General features: G+C 41.9%; 1 protein-coding gene across 3 annotated transcripts in view; it reads right to left on the bottom strand.

Annotated features, from left to right (window-relative positions):
• The window catches only part of PPP2R2B (protein phosphatase 2 regulatory subunit Bbeta), a 390,278-nt gene that overhangs the window by 23,349 nt on the left and 343,802 nt on the right, over window positions 1-23,127 (bottom strand). For all 3 annotated transcript variants that reach the window (XM_056574869.1, XM_056574870.1, XM_056574871.1), the window contains one exon: window positions 17,280-17,392. In XM_056574869.1, coding sequence (XP_056430844.1) covers window positions 17,280-17,392 — 113 coding nt within the window. The remainder of the gene's footprint in view (window positions 1-17,279; window positions 17,393-23,127) is intronic.

The following is a 23,127-nucleotide window of genomic DNA, read 5'->3' as shown; positions in this document are numbered from 1 at the left end:
TGGATATGGATTGGAAACGTCTCAACAACTTAACCAACAAATGCTCTGAATGTGGATTTGTATTTCCAGCATGCCAAAAATCTAAATATCCCTAGGATGCCTGCCATTTGAGCTCCTGGGTCCCAATATACTACCAGTACTAGGTCCTCTACCTACCATGTATATCCATCTACTAGAATCCTAATGTCCATGTACTTTGTGGTCTGCTACAATACCAATACATCTGTTCAATGGGGTTAACCAGGGATAGAACAGAGCTGATTTCAAAAACAACACCACACCTGAGCTCAGGTTGTGTGTGGTATTACAACTTGGCTTCATTCATTTCAAGACAACGGATCTGCAATACCACACACAACCTCAGGACAGTTCTAGTGCTGTTTGTTGAAGAAATTCACTTTCTCTTCTAATTCGAGATAACTCCTTTAAACTGCAACCCAAGTACCCAATTATACAGTTATGTTTCATCACCTGACAATTGTAGGGCAATAGGACCATCTACTTAACTAAAAGGACGTGTAAGTCAACTGCTATTGAAGCAATGGGACAATGGACTAAAGATTCAACAGATCTGGTCCAGTGTGTATGTGTAGACTACAGCCACCTGTCACAAACAATAGGGGGGATTTATCATTGTCTTTAGAGCTGTTTTTGTATGTATATTGGTCTTAGAGCTATGCAGCGTCTCAGGCTCTTTTTTGTGACTGTTTTTTTTTTTTAAAGTGTGAACAGACCAGCTGTTAAGGTTAGTCTTTTGCAGTATTAATTAATTCATCAGACAAATTTTTGCGCATACATTAGAGCTGGGCGGTATGGCCAAATATGTGTATCACGGTATTTTTGTAACTTATGGCGGTTCCACGGTATATAACGGTGATAGGCTGACGGCTGTCCGACGTTCCCGTCCCCAGCGTAAGGCCGATGTAGTTAAGTTAAAGCTTATTTTCTTTATCTTTTGCAGCCCGGGCATAGGGATACAGCGTACAGCGTAGTGGTCTGAAACCTGCGGACGTCCAGCTGTTGCAAAACTAAATCTCCCAGCATGCCCGCACAGCTGTTGGCTGTCCGGGCATGCTGGGAGTTGTAGTTTTGCAACATCTGGAGGTCCGCAGGTTGAAGACAACTGGCGTACAGGTACAGTATAGAGTTCCATCGCCGGCAGCACCCAACAAAGAGGAGGAGGGCAGTGCTTGCGGGTGACGTATGCGATTAGTACCCCGCTGGGCTGATTAATAGAGGGGGGAAAGAACAGCGCTGGCGGGTCACATGATTTGGGGGGAGCAGAACAGCGCTGACGGGTCACATGATTTGGGGGGGGGGGGGAGCAGAACAGCGCTGGCGGGTCACATATGATTAGTTCCCCGATGTTGGGACCACGCTGCGCGGGGCTGATAATTCATTCCCATGGGGGAGGGGCCCAAACAGTACTACGGTATGGGAAAAATTCATATCGTGCAGCCCAAAAATTTCGGTATTCGGTATGAACCGGTATACCCCCCAGCCCTAGCATACATCTCCAAAAAGTCACAAAATTACACCAGCCCAGACTTGACATTTTGGTATATGAGTAGAAAAGTCACAAGGTTCTGAGCAGCAGTTTAAGTCGCTAAATTTTGTGCAACTAATAAACCAGAGAAATTCCAGTATCTGTATAAAATTTATCAAAATGCCCTAAAACCATTTAATACATTTGGTACACCTTACCAGCACACAAAATAAAAGGTGGACAAAAATGCTTTACCTTCACCTACAATGATGAATTTCCACCAATACTCTTATGAAGCACGCATGATGTAATGAATTATTGTTTGTAAGACATCCCAATGACACCATGTGGTTCGATTTTAAAAAGGCACTTTAAAGAAGTATTCCATGGAAAAACATTTATTTCATATCAACTGTCTCCAGAAAGTTAAACAGATTTGTAAATTACTTCTAATAAAAAATCTTAACCCTTCCAGTACTTGTCAGACAGAAAATAACTCCACTTCAGCAGCTGATAAGTACCAAATAAAAGTTATAGGTGTCAGAAGGACACATTTTTAAACATACCAATTTTCATGCAAACCGTTCTAACTTTCACTAGAAGTAAAACTAAATCAAACCTTTATAAATTGGTTATCATTTTAGTAGTATGGACCTACAGAATAAAGAAAAGGTGTCATTTTTACCGAAAAGTACACTGCGTAGAATGGGAAGCCCCAAAGTTACAAAATGGCTTTTTTTTCCAGTTTTGTCCCACAAAATTATTTTTTTTCGTCTTAGATTTTTGGGTATAATGACTGATGTCATTACAAATGTACAAGTACATGTCAAGTACAATTGGTGGCGCAAAAAACAAGCCATCATATGGGTCTGCTGGTGCAAAATGTAAAGGGTTATGATTAAAGGTGAGGAGAAAAAAAACAAAGTGCAAAAATGGGAAAACCTTGAGTCCTTAAGGGGTTAATGAAAGTTACGTTTTACGTTTAGTGGATGGGAAATACAGGGTTCTTGTGATCATGCAGTTGTATATAGTTTTATACTACTATGTAACACAATAAAAGGAAACAACTACAAAACTTCTTTTTGGGGCTATTTCAAGCTCAAAACAGGCGATAGTACTTCAGCCTTCCAGAAGGGGTATTTTGGTATCTAAAAAATTGACTATCGCCTGAGTTCTGGCATAGAAAGTGGAACCTGGTGTGTGGTCTGGTTGGATAGAGAGGAGTAGTAAAGTAGAGCTCATGAGAGTAGGGTACGGAGAATGAAAGGCTCCGCTCCGTGTCCAATGACTGGTGATGCCAGCGGCCACAACCCCTCCATTCACCTCTATGGGAGGAGGCATGACAATCATCTACTAGCAGTCACGCCCCCTCCCATAGACATGAATGGAGGGGGTGTGGTGTGACATCATGAATGTGGAAGCTACAAGCTTCCAAGTTCCGGATGCCGCCGGCCCGGAGATAGCGGGGGTCCCCAGCGCCAAGACCCCCGCAGTCTAACATCTTATACCCTATCCTTTGGATAGGGGATAAGATATTTGCTGTAGAGAACTCCTTTAAGACTACCCTTCAAAACTTCCTGAGATGAGATCTTGATTCCACCCTTCACAAGTCTAGTGTCAAGCAACACCACTAGCTAGTACTGTATTCATGTACCATTAGTCTCATTTGTGAACTGTAACCACCAAAATTGCTGCACCACTGTATAAAAGGATTATGTACATCTGATCAGTTTACAAAATTGGTCTGCGAATGCTGTCACTTTAACGGAAACCATTCTAGAGAGTTAACAATATTTTACACAATAGTCTAGGAAAGGGTTAGTATAGCACTGTTACATCACAGCTGTCAGACATTTGATCAAATAGTTCATACTTTTTGAATTTGTGCTTATTCCATCACCTTCTGCCTCCTCCGCTCTATATTCAGACAACTACGAGTGGACAGAATGTACCTTGGAGGGTTTTTCCATTTTTATGGACTAGTGATTCCTTTCGCCATCTAATTAGTACGGAGCCAAGCGCTGGAGATGTATAATTGCTCCATTGATTTGTGTGGCCCATTGCTTTCTGACTGAGCGCTCACTTCATAAGTATTAATTACCGTAATACAAGAGTCATTCTTCGATAGTTTTTTGTTATCGTGAATATATTGTACGACTAGTAGAGAGAACATTTTCACTTAAAGGGGTACTCCAGTGGAAATCAATTTTTTTTCAAATTAAATGGTGCCAGAAAGTTAAAGGAGTACTCTAGCACCGACTATTAATCCTACATTGTGCCCGGGATGAAAAAAAAAAAAAAAACTTTCATTCACCTTCTTGCGTTCCCCCGGAGCGCTGCTACAGCTGATCGGTGCTCCGGTCCAGTCTTATTCCTTCTTCCTGTGCACGGATCGTCACACGGTGCTTAGCCTATCACCGGTTGCAGCGATGTCACGCCTTTGCCGGTGATAGGCTAAAAGCCGTGTGACGATCCGTGCACAGGAAGAAGACGGGACTGGAAGACCGATCAGCTGTAGCAGTGCACCGGGAGAACGCAAGAAGGTGAAAGTTAATTTTCATTTTTTTTCCAGCCTGGGCACAATGGAGGATTAATTGTCAATGCTTAATAGTCAACTCCTTTAAACAGATTTGTAAATTACTTCTATTTAAAAAATGTAATCCTTCCAGTACTTTGCTGCTGTATGCTCCACATGAAGTTGTATTTCTTTCTGGAGTTCTTTACTTTCTGACCACAGTGCTCTCTGCTGACACCTCTGTCCATATCAGGAACTGTCCAGAGTACAAGCAAATCCCCATAGCAAACATCTCCTGCTCGGGACAGTTCCTGATATGGACAGAGGTGTCATCAAAGAGCACTGTGGTCAGACAGAAAAGAACTCCAGAAAGAAATACAACTTCCTCTGTAGTATACAGCAGCTGATTTCTTTCTGGAGTTCTTTTCTACTACAGAGGAAGTTGTATAAGTACTGGTAGAATTAAGATTTTTAAAATAGAAGTAATTTACAAATCTGTTCAGCTTTCTGGCACTAGTTGATTTGAAAAAAAAAATGTTTTTCACGGGAGTACCCCTTTAACTTCAGCATAGAACAAAATTTAACAACTGCAGTTAACAGAAAAAAAAAAACAAAAGAAAAAAAACAGCTTTAATCGTGGACATACATGGCCAAAGCTACCAACTCATTTTAAAGATGCAGAAACAGCAGATTTTCTTTAGTTATCCTGCATAGAGGCACTTCTATAACATTACACATTAGGCTGGGATGTATAGACACATCATTGGCTTTGTCATTTGGAACCATCTTCCAACAAAACATGGACCGCCACATTTGATGTTGGGAAACAGTTTTAATAGAGGACAAGGATGTTGTTTAAAGAAGACCTCCAGAGGAGAGACCTGCTTCTGTATCTAGCCATCACCTTTTCCTCATAGTTGAGAGAAACAGGTCCGGAGTTCTGTATGAGTAGGGAATTCAGATGTGGCACCTGACGGCCTATGCCTGCTAAGCAATGGCCATAACAGGTTGCTTTTTCAGTCTTCTTGTTGATTAAACAGTAATTACACACCAGATCTATGGATGTAAGGAAACCTTCATATAAAATCATCCAGAATGTAAATTAAAATTTAAAAGGGGTTTTTCACGATTTCCTAAAAATTTACTAGAGTATGGAATTTGCATTCACAAGAAAAAAAAGAAAAAAAAAAACCTTGGGGGAAATCTGAACACCGATAGAGGAAAGCAGTTGCACATTAAAAAATCATATCGCTTTTCTTCATTTTGAAAAATTCCTCCTTGGTTGTTTTGGGCAACTGCACCACTCTCTCTACACAGGTTATGATAGATCTCCCCCAGCCTTATACACAGTTACACTGTCAGTACTGTGTTGGTGTTCACTGCCAGGCATGCTGTGGTGACATGACGTACACTGCTCATGTGACAATGCATCCAATCACGGACCTCGGCAGACATCCTGCATGCAGAGTGTATCTGAGGTCAGTGATTGGCTTCAGCATCACATGACCAGCATACATGATATCATTGCGTCATGGCTGGAGGAGAACACCAAACAGAAAACCCCTTGAAAGCCTCCAGAAAGCTTTTCATGAATGTATTTCCCACTAGACCTCTGGGATGAGATCAACACAACCTCATTGAGGTTCTTCCAGCTGATCCAACTTGACCAGCCTGATTCCAAAGGTTGCCCACTGGCAGCAAACAGCTGAACGAGTCCTTGAGGGTCTAGTCACACAGCAGAATTTCAGCATACGGAATTCCGCATTAAAGGGGTACTCCTCTGGAATATATATATTTTTTTTTAAATCAACTGGTGCCAGAAAGTTAAACAGATTTGTAAATTACTTCTATTAAATAAAAATGTTAATCCTTCCCGTACTTATCAGCTTCTGTATGTTGCACAGGAAGTGCTTTTCTTTTTGAATTTCCTTTGTCTGACCACAGTGCTCTCTGCTGACACCTCTGTCCATTTTAGGAACTGTCCAGAGCAGGATAGGTTTGCTATGGGGATTTTCTCCTACTCTGGACAGTTCCTAATATGGAAAGAGGTGTCAGCAGAGAGCACTGTGGTCAGACAGAAAGGAAATTAAAAAAGAAAAAGAACTTCCTGTGCAACATACAGAAGCTGATAAGTACTGGAAGGATTAAACTGATTTGTAAATTTTTTAAATTCCTTATATTAAAAAATCTTAATCCTTCCAGTGCTTATCAGCTTCTGTATGTTGCACAGGAAGTTCTTTTCTTTCTGAATTTCCTTTCTGTCTGACCAGTGATCTCTGCTGACAACTCTGCCCATTTCCGGAACTGTCCAGAGTAGGAGAAAATGCCCATAGCAAACCAATCCTGCTCTGGACAGTTCCTAAAATGGACAGCAGAGAGCATTGTGGTCAGACAAAGAAAATTCAAAAATGAAAACTTCCTGTGCAACATATAGCAGCTGATAAGTACTGGAAGGATTAAGATTTTTAAATAGAAGTCATTTACAAATCTTAAACTTTTTGGCACCAGTTGATTAAAAAAAAATTATGTTTTCCAGATGCGTACCTCTTTAAATTAAAGCCAATAGACTTCAATGGGATTCAGTGCTCCCATTCACACTTCTGAATTTCCGCTTGCGGTATTCCGCAAGCGGAAATTTAGAAGTGTGAATGGGGGGGGCGGAATCCCATAGAAGTCTATGGGCTGTAATTTAAAGAGTACCTGTCATCAACTGAACTTTCCCTGATCCCCCTCCCCATCTGTCCCTTACTCTAACTATGCCTATCCCTGTGTTTATTAAGGTTTAAAACGCTGTGGAAATACCTTTTTTTTTATCCCTCTTCATTAGCTTAGGACTGTCTTTCTGAGGGGTGGAAGGAGGCGGGTCCCGGCAGGCATGATGTCACATGAAGCCTGGCCGGGACTCTGCTTCTGCCAGTCTTCTTGTATGCTGCTCTCCCTCTGCAGCAGTGTTTCCCAACCAGGGTACCTCCAGCTGTTTCACAACTACAACTCCCAGCATGCCCAGACAGCCAACAGCTCTCTCTCTCTCTCTCCTGTGTCTCTCTGCACTAAAAAGTCAATGCTGAGAACCAGGGGCGGTGGGAGCAATTACAGAGGCAGTAATTAAGATGAATATCAGGGGGGGGGGGCACAGAGCAGGTAGTGCAGTGAGATAATACAATGTATAAGATAACGTGTGGTGAGGGGCAGGGAGAACACAGAGCAGGGGGGAGGGGGAGGTGACTGGCTGTTATATGAGAGGCATGTGCAGGCTTGTAGCTCACAGTGCTGCTCCAGGCTGAGAGTACTGAACTTCCTGTGGAAGGACCAGAGCCCTTTCAGCATTAGTCCTAAAAGCTGTACACTTACTATGAAAAGCATAGGAAGCTGCCTGCAGACCAGGCATAGAAGAGAGACCCCTAGTGGCCAAAAGTATAAAATGAAAAAACTGGTATAAATATTAATATTTTTTAATGAAGATAGATTACAATATGTCTTCATTAATGATTATGAACAACATATTAAACGTTTTTGTTAATGACAGGTAATCTCTAAGGCGGGATTCTGCAAGCGAAAATTCTGCCGTGTGAATAAATGACCCTTCTACTTTTTTTTTTTTTTTAACCCTTCTGAGTAATCTCCAGGCTTGATCACAGCCATTAAACCAAAAGAACCTTTTAACAAATCTAAACTAGTATTGTAGCGGGCTTAAATAACTTTTCCATTTTCAGCTCCGACATCTAAATGACTTCACACATTATTTTTACTTCAGCTTTGTGATTCCGTTACTGCCAAAAACCGGTCCCGCACAATGCCTGCCATGGAGAGAAGAGAATGATTTAAATATTGGCGAGCGTACATGGTGTCACAGCAGCAGAGATTAGAGGACTGGCCTTGTCAGGGTCTTGTCACTATCCTTCTGTACCCCAGAGCCCTCGGAAGTAGGTGGAATGAGACGCAATAATGAGGAGAGAAGAATAGCATTGCATTAGTGTGGGGAAGAATGTCAGTGGAAAGAATGCTTTCTCTTAATCCCTCACCAAGATGGCAAGGCCAAACCGAACATTTCTTCTGTAATGGAGCCATAATTTAGCCTAAGATTTTGACCATCTTGACTCTGAAGGGAATATGACAATCCTGAAATATGAGCAATTATTATGAATCTTTATAAACACAAAATTATGTTTTCAATTTTCTAGGACCCTGAACAAAAATGTAGCCTCTATGGCAGTTAGAATATACCGTATTTTTCGCCCTATAGGACGCTCCGGCATATAAGACGCACCCAATTTTAAATGGGGAAAATCTAGAATACAATGTAAAGTATAGGTCACAGTGATCTTCAACCAGCGGACCTCCAGATGTTGCAAAACTACAACTCCCAGCATGCCCGGACAGCCGTTGGCTATCCGGGCATGCCAGGAGTTGTAGTTTTGCAACATCTGGAGGTCTGCAGGTTGAAGACCACTGGTATAGGAGGTAATACTCACGTGTCCCCGCCGCTCCGGACCAGTCACCGCTGCCCTGGATGTCGCCCTCCATCGCTGTTGCCGCGTCCCCGGGGTGTCCCCGTCTTTCCGGAACGTCTCTGCTGCCCGGTATCCTCGCTCTCCGTCGCCGCCATCACGTCGCTACGCACGCCGCTCCTATTGGATGACGGGGCGCGATGACGAAGGAGAGCGTCGGCCATGCAGGGGAACCCGGCAAGGAGCAGCCACCGAGGAGGCAGGTAAGGTCCCTCCCGGTGCAGCCGGGTTAGTGTCACTTTCGCTTCAGATGCGGCGGTCAGCTTTGATCGCCGCGTCTGAAGGGTTAATACACGGCATCACTGTATTTCTGTCTGACTAGTGAGGTCAGGTCTGGGCTGCATTGCAACCTTGGAAAAATCTGAAATAGTCATTTTGTATGCTGTTAAATATAAATATTGAGGTGAAAATCACAGAATTGTGAGAAAACTGTCACACACACACACACACACACACAGGTACAGACACTATATTATGAACTACACTAACTTTACAGCCCCTGTAGCATAGTCAAATAAATGAAAATCCTGGAATATCCCTTTAAAAAGTGTCACTTATGTAGCATTTTTCTTTTACAAAAGTAGTGACTAAAGTAGCATTCCAAAATCATTACCTAAGTGCAGAATAAATAGATATGAGATTAGGGAAAACCCTTTCCATGAATTTCATACAACTTAATACAAAGCAATGTGCCATGGCAAGAGCCTACAAAATTCAGGGTAGCAGATAATTCACTTGAGTCTTTCAAGACACAGGGGCCTCTGGGTTGTGATTTCTATCACAATATCTAAATGAACCCACCAGAGGCATTTCTGCCTCACAACTAATCTATAAATGATCCACTTGTTTTGACGCTAGGGGATGTCACCTTGACTGCAATGACAGTAGATGGTCTTATCTCGCTGCACTTTGGTCCATGTCATCTGACAGCTGTCACAATGGGAAACTAACCTATCAGGAGAACTGCTGCCAGTTCCATTATTTAGAAGTCAAAATGTAAATCCTGGGCCAGTGCAGTGACCTAGCTACATTCAATAAAGCTATAGAGCATGAAACAATGTATGTGTGTATATATATATATAAAATGTAGATCTATCTTTCTAGTAGAATTTGATCTACAGAGACAGACAAGGAAGTAATGCAGCTTACATTATTGGTCTCGATACACCTCAGCTGTCTCAACTCCTATGTTATATCTAGAGCAATCAAACTAATTGTCTTTGAAAGCTTAATAGGAGAAGTCTCATGCTCAATGTTACTAAGGGGATGTTTAAGATTGCAGGAGGTCCAACCACTGGTGCACCCCATGATCATCTATTCCAGAGCGGCATATCTCCCCCCGTCCATATATCTCTATGAAAGAGCCCTTTGGCAATCTTCAGCTGTCCTATAGATACATGGAGCGGGCGAGGCAGCTTCCCGCTTAGGGCGGGGGTTGTAACATGCGGCTCTGGGGGGAGAGCCGGGGCTCCGTTCAGACGATTGCTGTAAAAAGTGGATACAGTCCTAGGAGAGAGTCTCCAGCTCACCGGAGCACCTGAAAGCTGAACTAATTTAAGCAGGATAAAGTCAGCAAACGCCGAGCCGTGAGGTTCGTGACTAATCGAATTACTGTAACTTCGCTCATCTCTAATCCTGACATATGCAACTGGATGGCGGTTTAATGTCTCCTTATTAAACAAAATGAACACAAAAAACAGCATACCTGATCCATTTGTGGTTAACTTATTTTTCTTTTTTCGCCCTTTCATTCTTTTTAGTTAAAAAAAAAAAAAAGGAACAAACTATTTTAAATCCACTACACAATTAATTCTAAGCCCACCCAATTCCCATCTCTCTAATACCCTAAATCTGGGGATGGAGATGAGAGAAATATCTAACCTACAATCTGATCCCTAATTTAATGAATACCTTTAATCTGTTTACAAATATATTAAAGACAAAGACCGCACCCCTTCCCTCAAAATACCCACCTGATGAAGATTATGAAATGCGTAGAGGTTAATTGATACAAGAACAGGGGGGCTCTACCACATAAATAATAATAATTGGGTGCTACTTACAGTGAAACAAACAACTAATGCACTGAAAAATGGGCTAACACTGAGAAAAGTGCACACCGCAATACTTCATGATACAGCTGAAAGGATTTATTGCACAAATGTAATACAAAAGTACACAAATACATATACAATTTACAAGAGACATCTAAAATCACTAAAAACTGCTCACTGAGAGCATGACACAACCCTGGAGAGGGGCCATGAAGCCCCTCCCCCAGAAAAGTGACTCCGTTCAGATAGCAAACGGTACTACTCTCTACCAGTGGTGGAAACAGTACTATGAATGTATCTCTATGCCCCTAAAAAATACTTTCTGCCGTAATAATGAAGTAGATAAATACTTATCACCCCTGAGGAAGGCGCTTGGCAACGGAAAGCGTGGGGTTCCTGCTTGGCCCCGTTCACTGTTATACCTTGCATCGCTTCTACCAGTCTAGTCCACCATCCTTTCCCCTTGCCTAAGTATTTTCTTCATTTTTGTATTTGTAGATTGTGGCAGTATTTATTTAGTTCATTTGTTAGGGGCATAGATATCCATTCATAGTACTGTTTCCACCACTGGTAGAGCGCAGTACAGTTTGCTATCTGAATGGGGTCACTTTTCTGGGGGAGGGGCTTCATGGCCCCTCTCCAGGGTTGTGTCATGCTCTCAGTGAGCAGTTTTTAGTGATTTTAGATGTCTCTTGTGAATTGTATATGTATTTGAGTGTACTTTTGTATTACATTTGTGCAATAAATCATTTCAGCTGTATTATGGTATTGTGGTGTGCACTTTTCTCAGTGTTAGCCCATTTTTCAGCACAATGAGTGTAGAGGTAACACTTCAAATAGGAATAAATTTTAACACTCCTGATGTTGTCTTGCATGACAATATGGTCATTGCAGGGCATGGATATTATATTGGGCAATATGCAATAATATAGACTGACCTGTGCAATACCTTGTGCTTACTTCCTAATAGTGGTGCTACATGAGCTATATTGAGGCTGAGATACGGTATATGAAATATTACCATCATAGCTATAGTGGGTTATATGGAAAAAAAAAAAGCAAGAAAAAGCAGCACACCAAAAAGGAGGTCAGCTTGAGGTGGGTGCAATTCAGTGAGGGACCCCGGTCACGAATCTCCATACTTCAGTAAGAGACAAAAAACACTGCAGCACTCCAAGGTAGGGATCGACCGATATCAGTTTTTTAGGGCCGATACCGATAATCGGTGGAGGTTAGGGCCGATAGCCGATAACTTATACCGATATTCCGGTATAAGTTGTCGGCTATTTATCCCCCCTCGACACCGCTGCAGGTCATTGATTTAAAGCGGGCGCTTTAAATCAATGCACTGCAGTGGCTTTTGCGGTGCCATAGGCCGCCGCCGCCACCCGCTTCTCTCCCCTACCTGTCAGGGTGGTCCGGGCCATCCATCCTTCCTTCCGTGTCTGGCAGCATTCCGGGTGGAGGGTGAACCGGTCCGGGCTGTCCTTCTCCGGGGGTCATCTTCTCCACTCCGGGCAGGCTCCAGCCTAGTACGCTGCTTAGACGCCGCTGCGCCGCTTTTTTTTTTACTCTACCTATAGTGGGTTATATGTATTTTATAGGGAGTGGGGACTGTTCCTGTCTAATATATTTAGAGAGAGGGAGGAAGGCGCCTCATGTGCGGGATCAGCAGGTGTTGTTAGTGGGGGAAGGGGACGGTAATTCCCAAGCCGCTTACCAGAGTTGGTTGTGCGCCCACACACAACAACAAGGTAAAGTGTAGAATGAATATAAGTAAAGGTCCACTGCAGCCCTCCTGGGTAGAAGTAGAATCAAAACAGGATGACCGTAAATTCAGGAGTTAGTCCGGCGCAGAGAGGAACCATCAGGGAGCCAGATAAAATCAATGGATTTATTAGATGCAACGCGTTTCGCTGCGCATGCGTTGCATCTAATAAATCCATTGATTTTATCTGGCTCCCTGATTGTTCCTCTCTGTGCCGGACTAACTCCTGAATTTACGGTCATCCTATTTTGTGTCTAATATATTTGTGAATTCAGGTTAAATAAAATAAAATAAAAAACTACACTTTCGATTTCATGAAGACATAGGTTGCACATGGCAAACATGGGGAATATAGCTTAACACATTAAGGAAATAAACATGTATAAAATAATAGAAGATATAGCGAATAAAGAACTGATATTTGAAAAATTCGAATTTCTTTTATGGTTAATCCCCAATTCCCAGAGATCTCAATGGGCTCCTACAGTAAAATCATTATTTTCAGTGACAGCGTTTAAGGCATTATACTGAAGCTGTAATTACGTAATGTTTTTGACCGTCACATGTGATGTTGAACCACATTACACAAGACGATAAAAGGTCAGGCTTCCAATAATAATTCTCATCAGGAGATAACATCATGTCTTCCACACAAAAACAGAAACCACCTGCCAGGCTATTCTGTGAGGGCATACAACACTCCAGAGGTTACAAGGAACAGCAGGCAATTCTGAGAGAGTCCTTAGTCTCAAAATACCAAGTCTGTTGTCTTCTAGGAATCCCTTCTCTGCTACTATATCATTTCCACAAGGGCATTTCTGGATTCCAAGTAGTCCAGAGCTCAAACCTACGAGCAAACTCACAAATACACAGATCTCCAAACTGACCATTCATTACTAAGGATCTCTTACAAGCCTATACAAAAAATAAAAAAGGGATCCATATACTGTAGAGGGGGCAATGTTCTATTCCTGCCTCTCTACAGTAGGTAGTTTTTTATTTTATATTTTTTATTGCTATTGGGTTAGGAGTCATTTACCGAACATCTAACTATCCAAAGAAATTCCTTCACTACAGTGATATATGGTGCTCTGAAACTATTTCCTTTCCTATTTCTGAAACTGCCTGACTTTGGGGGTTTCTCGTTCCCATTTTGTATATAAAAAAAATAAATAAAATAAAAGAATATAAAATTTTACAAATGTTACTGACAAATTCCTTCAGAACAGGACAATTCTGTACATGGTTATAAGAGACTGATATACAGAGAAAGGTATATTCCTGATATACTCCTGATGCCTTTCCTTTTACATCCTACATACAGTATATTACTCACTCAATAAAATGGTAAAATTGGGGAGACAGACGCACAAGTAGTATCACCTGACAGCCTATACAAGTCTTTGGAGTGGGGACGAGGGAGCTGCTGAAGGGAGATAGGGGTGGAGGCACACAAATGGTACTACTGCTTCTGGTTAGAGAGCTGCCCACCCCAGTGCCGAATTCAGAGTTATACTGCTCATTACTACTGTTTAAAGAAAACCAAGTAGAGAGGCATCAAGGTTGATTTGCCGGGATAAAAGCCAGCAGAGACCAGTGACCAAAAGGTAACCTTTAAAGGGGTATTCCAGGAATTAAAAAAAAAAATTAAAAAAAACAGGCATTCTTTCAAAGACCGCGCCCTTCTCGTCTCCACTTTGGGTGAGGTATTACAACATGGCTCCATTCACTTCAATGGAACTAAGATACAGAACCATACCCAACCTGGAGACAAGCAGCAAGAGTTCTTTGAAAGTAATAAGGCCTGTTTTTTGATTCCTGGAATACCCCTTTAAAGGTTATTTTTCACCATTTGTGCTGTGTATAGGAGACATTATGGCTGCTAGTCTCTGTTTCTCCCAAACTCTGCTCCAGTGTTTGCAAATAGGATGGAGCCTACAGAGGGGAAAACTGCCAAAAACTGTGGTCACAGTGGTCCCAAATTAAGATAGATCTGTAGTCCTCACTATTCCACACCTTGCAATCCTACTTTAGGTGCAAGTAATTTTATGGACCCACAATGAACATACAGCCTGAAAGAAAATATAGTTTAGCTTTTACAGGATAATAATTAATAGTAGGGCTGCAACAATAAATCGATATTATCGATTAAAATAAATAATGGAAATCCTCGATTAATCAGATGTTAGGGTGTGTGTCCTCAGTCATTAGGGGGTGTGGCCTAGTAATGCAGTAGTCCGATTTTGACTATCTTCCTTTACCTTCGATGCCTCCCCTTACCCTCTGGTGCCTTTTTGAAGATGATGCCGGCCTGCAACATCTGCGGCCTACCTGCAGCACTGAGACGACGGCCTGGAGTGCTGTCCGGAAGCCGGTGACAAGGAGCCTCTGGTCCTGACATCGCGGGAGCACCCCTGTCCGGCCAGAAGATGACAAATCTTTCTGGTGCAGGAGGATGGCCTGTGCAGGTCTTAGCCTCGCTGCAGGGGAGAATGAGCAGTTCCTATGTTAATGTAGTCCAGCTCGCTCCACCCGTACACCCCCGACACTGATCCGCACCCAGCCCGGTGCACACAAATCCAAATGCAAGAACAGCAATCCAGCGTGGGTAAGTAGAAAATCCAGACTATTAACTCACAGTAAAAACGGTACAAGCAATCAGCAGATCAGACGCGTTTCAGGCGCATGCGCCCTTCGTCAGTGATGTCAGCCCTCTGCACAGGTGTCAGTTAAATACCGGACAGGTAATGGGCGGATATTAAAGGAGTTTTGATTGGTAGTAAGCTATCCGCCCATTACCTGTATGGTATTTAACCGACCGGTATTTAACCGGGCTGACATCACTGACGAAGGGCGCATGCGCCTGAAACGAGTCTGATCTGCTGGTTGCTTGTACCGTTTTTACCGTGAGTTAATAAAGTCTGGATTTTCTACTTACCCACGCTGGATTGCCGTTCTTGCATTTAGGCTCTTATGTTAACCCTTTAGGTGCTGTCCCTTCTAGTCTCTTCGTTAACCCTTCAGTTTGTACCTTTGCGCTTACCCTCTGTTAACCCTTCAGGTGCTGTCCTCAATGTCGGATAGGTGCAATGCCAACTCTGCACCCCTGCAGTTGAGCTGCGGCATGTACATAATGAACTGGGCCGAAAGTAGATGGCTCCATTCACTGTATAGTGATGGCACCAGGGTACTGCAGTGCATGTCCCATTCACTTTGCTTTGCACTGCCACTACAGAGTGAATAGAGCCATATCAGCACCTCGCTGACATTGGTGGCCTATCCTGAGAAAAGGTTATCAATGTAAAAGTCACAGAAAACCCTTTTGAGGCTAGATAAATACATATTATATCTTTAATGCCTAAATGTTTTATAGATCGGATAAAATATTCATCCAATATGTTTTTCTAGAACCTTTCCACCAGAAAGTTACAAGCATTTTTTAATAAAATGTCATGTAAATTCTGAATTGTTCTGGAATGATATAAAAGACTTGAATAGCATCTAAGAACACAGTGCTTCCTCTTCTAGGCATGTCTAAGCGGAGTTGTGTGTATGTGTGACTTAGCAGGATCTCTCAGCAAGCTGTCACCCGGGGGAATACAGGCAGGACAGGCAAGATGAGCTTCATCACACTTGGCTCATTCCAGCAGCTCAGGCTCAGTAGTCACATCTGTTATGTGGAACGCTTCCAAGATGATATCCATCCCTTCGGTGAAGTTGAATGCAGACAAAACAGCTCACTGCCTTTCCTCCATGACCTCCTTTTGGCCTTCCATGTTATTTTTCTGGAGGTATATATAGTTAGAGAACAAGGCTGGTTGTCTGCACTTTGAATGGTAGAGTTTTGACAGGGAAAGGCAACATGGCCATTTAGCTGTCAAGAGGTTGCCGTTACTGCAGACCTTATCGCCTTTGGCTGAGCCAGCTATAGACCGCTGGAAAGAGGATTAAAGTTTTCTTGTAAACCAGAGAAATACATTTATATAACATCCTGACATGTGCAACACTGCAGTGCGAGAACATAAAAAGGCTAAAATTTATTGGATACGTTTCGACATATACATCATAGATCCTGGAGAAAAGGGAAGCTGTCCCAATTGGTTTTAGAGAACTGATGTATACACCCTTAGTCCTCCACAGTTTCACTGAATAGCTGCCGACCAATTGATTTTATTGTTTAACACTTATAATAAATGTACGACTTCATTTATCCACCTTTTCTGTGTTTTCTGAAGCTTTTTAGAGCAACGTTCCTGTTGGATGTGGTTTTTCTCATCCAGTGGGAAGACCAGCTTGCTTGTATGCATGTGGCTAACTCTGGTGCGCTATAGAGAAAAATGTACGAGCTGTACGGTACAGATCAAGATAATCTCTCAATTCACTGACTTTCTGTGCTACTTTCTGGACTGCAAGGGTTGTAAAAAAAATTAGATTTTTTCTGAATTAAAAAAAAAGCTGGGTAAGAGACTTGCAGGTACTGGAACAGACATTTCACTTATGCTGCATTAGGACACAAACAAACTATGAACGACAAGGGAGCAGGAGTGAAACTAAAGAATGTTATGTACAGGGCATGGGACACAAGGGAGTGAAGAAGCAAAGAAGAATCTAGTCTTGGTAAGACATGCTTGTTATAGTGAACTAATGGCCTCATGTCCAATAAAAATAAATGAGGGGCAGTATGCCTTGAAAATATAACAGCAAAAAACTCACACTGCAGTATTGTAATATAGAGCTGCAGTACTGATAAAAAATGCAGTCATTCAAAAGTATATCAAAGATCCAAGTAATATACCAACCTCCTGGGATCAAACGGTTTCTCTAAAATATTTTTTCTTATTCCTGCACAAAAGCCTTCAGCTTTTACTGTCCAATTTGTACCAGAAAAAAAATGTATTTCATAATTTAACCCTTGAGATTAAAAAATTAGGTTTAGTTATGTTCTTACTCGTAATGAAGTTATTGTGCATGGGTCACGTAGCCTTCCTTCTTCATCCTTCAGGTTATAACCCTCTGGTCTCTTGTCACGTTCACTGACTTTCCATAACTTTACAGTTTTATCTGCATATAAGAAAAATGATAAAAAATTAATTAAAAGCAGCAACTTCTTGTCATGGGAGAGAATGTCAATTAGACAGAAAACCTGTGAGAACCTAGAAACTGTATATATATATATATATATATATATATATATATATATATATATATATATCCCACTGATGGGCTTGTTTAAACATGGATGGACTCCACAATGGTTGTCAGGGCTCGGCACAGCTTCACAGAGGACAAAGATTAATCTACTTCCTAGACATCGGACCACACACTATAAATTACATTTATATGTATGACAGCACTTCCCCTGATACTACTGAACCTCTATAAGAGCACAAGTGTTAGTTTGCTGGGAAAATCCTTCTAGTGTTTTATGATTAATGGAAAGAAGTGCAGAAAGCTGGCATTTCACGGTGATATCATACCCTTGCAGCCTAATGCCAGACACTGTCTGCTTTGATGTCACATTTGGTCACTTTTTTTTTTTTTACAAATACTGTACAGATGAACCCTTCCATAGTGCATTTCTTTTTTTACCAAGTGTCAAGTGCATAGCTATTTGAAAAATTCTGATGCATAAAAGATGCAAAATCTAAGAATTTATGCAACTTTCCATTGTGTTGGTTATGCCTCTTCCTGGAGTACAGGGGGACCAGTATAAAAACATCCACTGTTTAGTCTAGGTTCACACTACACAATATCCAAGTGTAATTTTGCTTGGCAATGGAATACTGTTGCACAGTGCACACTACGGAATTTTAGCGGCAGACGTTTTGCCAATGAAATCCCGCCGCCAAAAGAATGATCTTCAATTTTTTGGCAGAATCTGGCAGGAATACATTCCAGTCTCTGGGGACAGCAATGAGAGTTCTGTCCTACCACCAACTGGTCGGGCCTTAATGGCACCCTAATTTATAGTGTATTGTTTTGGGAATGCTTCTAAGAAAGTAAGGTTACTTCTGTGAAAACTGGACCAGCACACCTACACATTATGGGTCCCATCCAGTCACAGGACTTGAACCGCCATAGCTCATGATCTGTACGCCCTTCTCTATATTATATAGACATACCAAGCCACATAGCTATTTAAGAGAAAAAGGCTCCAGCCCTGGTTGGTCCCCTTCATTTTGCAACTGGTAGAAAACTGCAGGACTTTTTATTTTATTTTTTTTATATGCTGACAATGCAGGTTCCCTGGGGAGAGAAAGGAATGGGATGATACAAGATCCCAAAACAGGAGCCCCATATTGATCTTTGCTACAGGCCCCTTTTATTTACAACACACAGGTATCCCAAAAGGAGTGTTGCATTTGACCACACTCCAACCAAACAAATCATACATGTTGTATCCAGATTAAATACTCAGGCAGCAGAGTAGGATCTACAGTAAGTTGGCATCTAAATCCATTTTGATGTCATATCACCAAATAAAAGCCCAGTAAATACAAATAGCTTCTTTATGTGTATTTTCCATTCATTTGTCTCCTGGCCCAGTTGGCTGCACAAGCCCCATTTAGAGCCTTGGCACAAATGCAATCACATGGTACATTTAAAAAGACAGATTTCCATTTCCTGCTGCCGCTCCGATCGGGGAGATAATATCCTTGTTAATCAAAAACTATTTTAAAACTCAATTAAGAAAACATTACAGCAAGTAATTAATCTTTATTCTCTCAATGTGTTTTCCCCTCTGAACATATTTAAGAAGCCTGTGAATTGTATTAAAATGATCAATTGATGACTCGCTAACTTAGGACCGAGCAATTCCAACCTTCCAATGCATAATAATTATACAGAAGCATATGTTTCAGAGACAGGTTTAATCCCTTCACAGTCTCATCAATTTGCACACAGGAACGAGTACAATGTAGATCCTCATTAAAAGACATCTAATAGCATACAGTAGTAAACTATACAAGAGTTAAGCTTATCATAATGACTAATTGATGACACCTCCCAAATAATAAAAGTGGTTTCACACCAGGTGTAGTACAGGCACATTTTTGCATCCGTATTATGGCCAAAAGTTCCTGCCCGACCACTAGTTTGATGGTTGTGACCGGGTCATCAGATCCACAGTCAGGCTGGTATTGCAGCCCTAACATTAATGCAAAAATGCATCTATATTATCTAGTGGGAAATCTGCTTAATTGGCTGTATTCATACGTACAGTATCCTTCATATATTTGATGTGCAGGATTTGAAGCTGCAGATTTTATGCTGCAGATTTCAATGTAAACAAAATGAATGAACAAAGCTTTAGATTTGCAGTTAAATCCTGCGCTTCGAATATGCACAGGACACTGTACATGTGAATAGATCCTTGGGCTCGCTCACGTGGATGGATTTTATTGCCAACATGTAGCAAGATTCCAGATTAGAGTTTACATGGGGGCGGGCTCTCCTGGGGCTGTCTACGGCAGATATTCAGCAGCAGAATTTCAGTTTGTGAAAATTTTCTGCAGCCCCCATTGACTGCAAGACTTTCTGCAGTAGTGAATTTGTTGCATACAGCCTGCACACATTTAAACCTGCAGCAGAAAACCTGCTGCGAGTTTGAAATCTAATCCTGTCAGTGTGAACGAGCCCAAGAGTACATTCACATGTACAGGATCTGCTGCATATTTTCAGCATCTGATTTTGCTACCCACAGAAGTCAATGGGTAGCAAAATCTACAGCAGAAAATATGCAGCAGATCCTGTACGTATGATCCTACCCTAAAGCAGACAATACTTGAGAATATAGAAAAAAAACTTTGTAATATATATGTAATGCCTTTCTCCCTTATCAGAATGCTTTCACTCGGAAAAACTGCTGTAGTCCATTTCTTAGGGATTAAGTGACATAATGGCCATATAAAAGTCTAAGGAGAGCTGAAGGAAGGTGGGAAAAGAGTGCAGAGTGGCTGAAAAAAAGTGACAAGAAGAAAGCGACTGAAGACCGACTAAGGCAGTTTATATAGTGAATTATATATTTCAATCCAGGGCTTGATTCACAACCCACATGCTCAATGGCGCTCTATAATATCCTGCATATAGTATAATATCCTGCATATATCCTGCTATAGAGGTGGAAAGGGATCATCTAGGGTTAATCTTCCGAAGCAGTTTATACTGAAGAAACCTGAAATGACAGACACACTGTCTGGCCTGGTGTGAATCCACCCATTTAGAAGATTTCTTTATTAACAAGTTCCTAACAATATACACTGCTCAAAAAAAGTAAAGGGAACACTAAGATAACACATCCTAGATCTGAATGAATGAACTAATCGTATGAAATACTTTCATCTTTACATTGTTGAATGTGTTGACAACAAAATTACACAAAAATTATCAATGGAAATCAAATTTATCAACCCATGGAGGTCAGGATATGGAGTCACACTCAAAATCAAAGTGGAAAACCACACTACAGGCTGATCCAACTTTGATGTAATGTCCTTAAAACAAGTCACAATGAGGTTCAGTAGTGTGTGTGGCCTCCACGTGCCCGTATGACCTCCCTACAATGCCTGGGCATGCTCCTAATGACATGGCGGATAGTCTCCTGAGGGATGTCCTCCCAGACCTGGACTAAAGCATCCGCCAACTCCTGGACAGTCTGTGGTGCAACGTGGCGTTTGTGGATGGAGCGAGACATGATGTCCCAGCAGATGTGATCAATCCGATTCAGGTCTGGGAAACAGGCGGGCCAGTCCATGGCATCAATACCTTCCTCTTGCAGGAACTGCTGACACACTCCATCCACATGAGGTCTAGCATTGTCTTGCATTAGGTGGAACCCAGGGCCAACCGCACCAGCATATGGTCTCACAAGGTGTCTGAGGATCTCCTCTCTGTACCTAATGGCAGTCAGGCTACCTCTGGCAAGCACATGGAGGGCTGTGCGCCCCCCCAAAGAGGCCACCCAGCACCATTACTGACCCAAACCGTGCATGCTGGAGAACGTTGCAAACAGCAGATAGTTCTCCACGGGGTCTCCAGACTCTGTCGCGTCTGTCACATGTGCTCAATGTTAACCTGCTTTCATCTGTGAAGAGCACACCACGCCAGTGGCAAATTTGCCAATCTTCTCTGGCAAATGCCAAACTTCCTGCACAGTGTTGGGCTGTAAGCACAACCCCCACCTGTGGACGTCGGGCCCTAATACCACCCTCATGGAGTCTGTTTCTGACTGAATGGACACGTGCACATTTTTGGCCTGCTGGAGGTCATTTTGCAGGGCTCTGGCAGTGCTTCTCCTGCTGCTCCTTGCACAAAAGCAAAGGTAGCGGTCCTGCTGCTGGGTTGTTGCCCTCCTCCATGTCTCCTGATGTACTGGCCTTTCTCCTGGTAGGGCCTCCATTCTCTGGACACTACGATGACTGACAGAGTAAACCTCCTTGCCACAGCTCACATTGATGTGCTGCACTACCTGAGCCACTTTTGTGGGTTGTAAACTCAGTCTCATGCTACCACTAGAGTGAAAGCACCGCCAGCATTCAAAAGTGACCAAAACATCAGCCAGGAAGCATAGGACCTGAGAAGAAGTCTGTGGTCACCACCTGCAGAACCGCTCCTTTATTGGGGGGTGTCTTGCTATTTGCCTATAATTTCCACCTGTTGTCTGTTCCATTTGCACAACAGCATGTGAAATTGATTGTCAATCAGTGTTGCTTCCTGAGTGGACAGTGTGATTTCACAGAAGTGGGATTGTCTTGGAGTTACATTGTGTTGTTTAAGTGTTCCCTTTATTTTTTTACATTTACAGTTACCTTGTGAGCAGTGTATGTATAGTAGGGTGGTATTAGGACATAAAAGGACATACAAGTCACTTATGCTTCCCTGAAGTGATAATGGTGCTTTAACACAGGATGGCATTACGCTGAAAATCTGTTTGTATTAAAGTATCAGCATAGTAAATTACATTTTAAAGAAATCTTTCACATGACGACGAAAAAAATCCACTCAAATTTGACTGGCTGTGTGGATTTTAAATACGAAGCATGTCAACTAATAACGCAGAGATTATTGTGCTACAATAAAAAAAAAGCTGCATAAAAAGGATTCTTCTATACCCTGAGGTAGAAAAGTGTGCAACTGATACTGTTAGTTCATTTTAAAGACGCAAAGCATTACAGAGAAACTTATGGAATTCCCTATAAAAACCAACCAGCAGCAATGTATCTGGTTTACTTTAGATATGTCTTTCAGTTTTCCAATGCACGTTTCTAAAATAAATAAATTTAAAAAAAAAAAACAACACAAAGTATGGGCCATCGAATATGTGCTGTAGTTTTGATGTGTAATATGCATCATGAGAACTGCCACATATATGGTCTTTAGATGGTGCCCTTATTTCTTCCAGTACTTAGCTGTTGTATTCTCCACAGCAAGTTGTGTAGTTCTTTCCAGACGACGGTGCTCTCTGCTGCCACCTCTGTTCATGTCAGGAACTATCTGGAGCAGGATGTTCACTATGAGATTTGCTCCTTCTTTGAACAGTTATTTACAAGGACATCGGTAGCAAGAGCACTGTGGTCACATTCCTCTGTAGTATACAACAGCTGATAAGTACTGGAAGGCTAAAAGATTTTCAAATAGAATTTACAAATGTGTATAATTTTCTGGCACCAGTTGATGTGAAATATTTTCTTTCCTTCCAGCATTTTCCTTTAATATAAAACATTGTTCATTTTATCAATTCTATGTGAATGCCGGGATAGAGAGGGTCTTGCTGGATTTTAGTAAAAGATATGGAC

This window comes from Hyla sarda, chromosome 4, assembly GCF_029499605.1.
Source record: "Hyla sarda isolate aHylSar1 chromosome 4, aHylSar1.hap1, whole genome shotgun sequence".
NCBI classification, from domain to species: Eukaryota; Metazoa; Chordata; class Amphibia; order Anura; family Hylidae; genus Hyla; species Hyla sarda.
The sequence above is the reverse complement of the archived record's forward strand: the minus strand, read 5'-3'. Positions and strand labels throughout refer to the sequence as shown.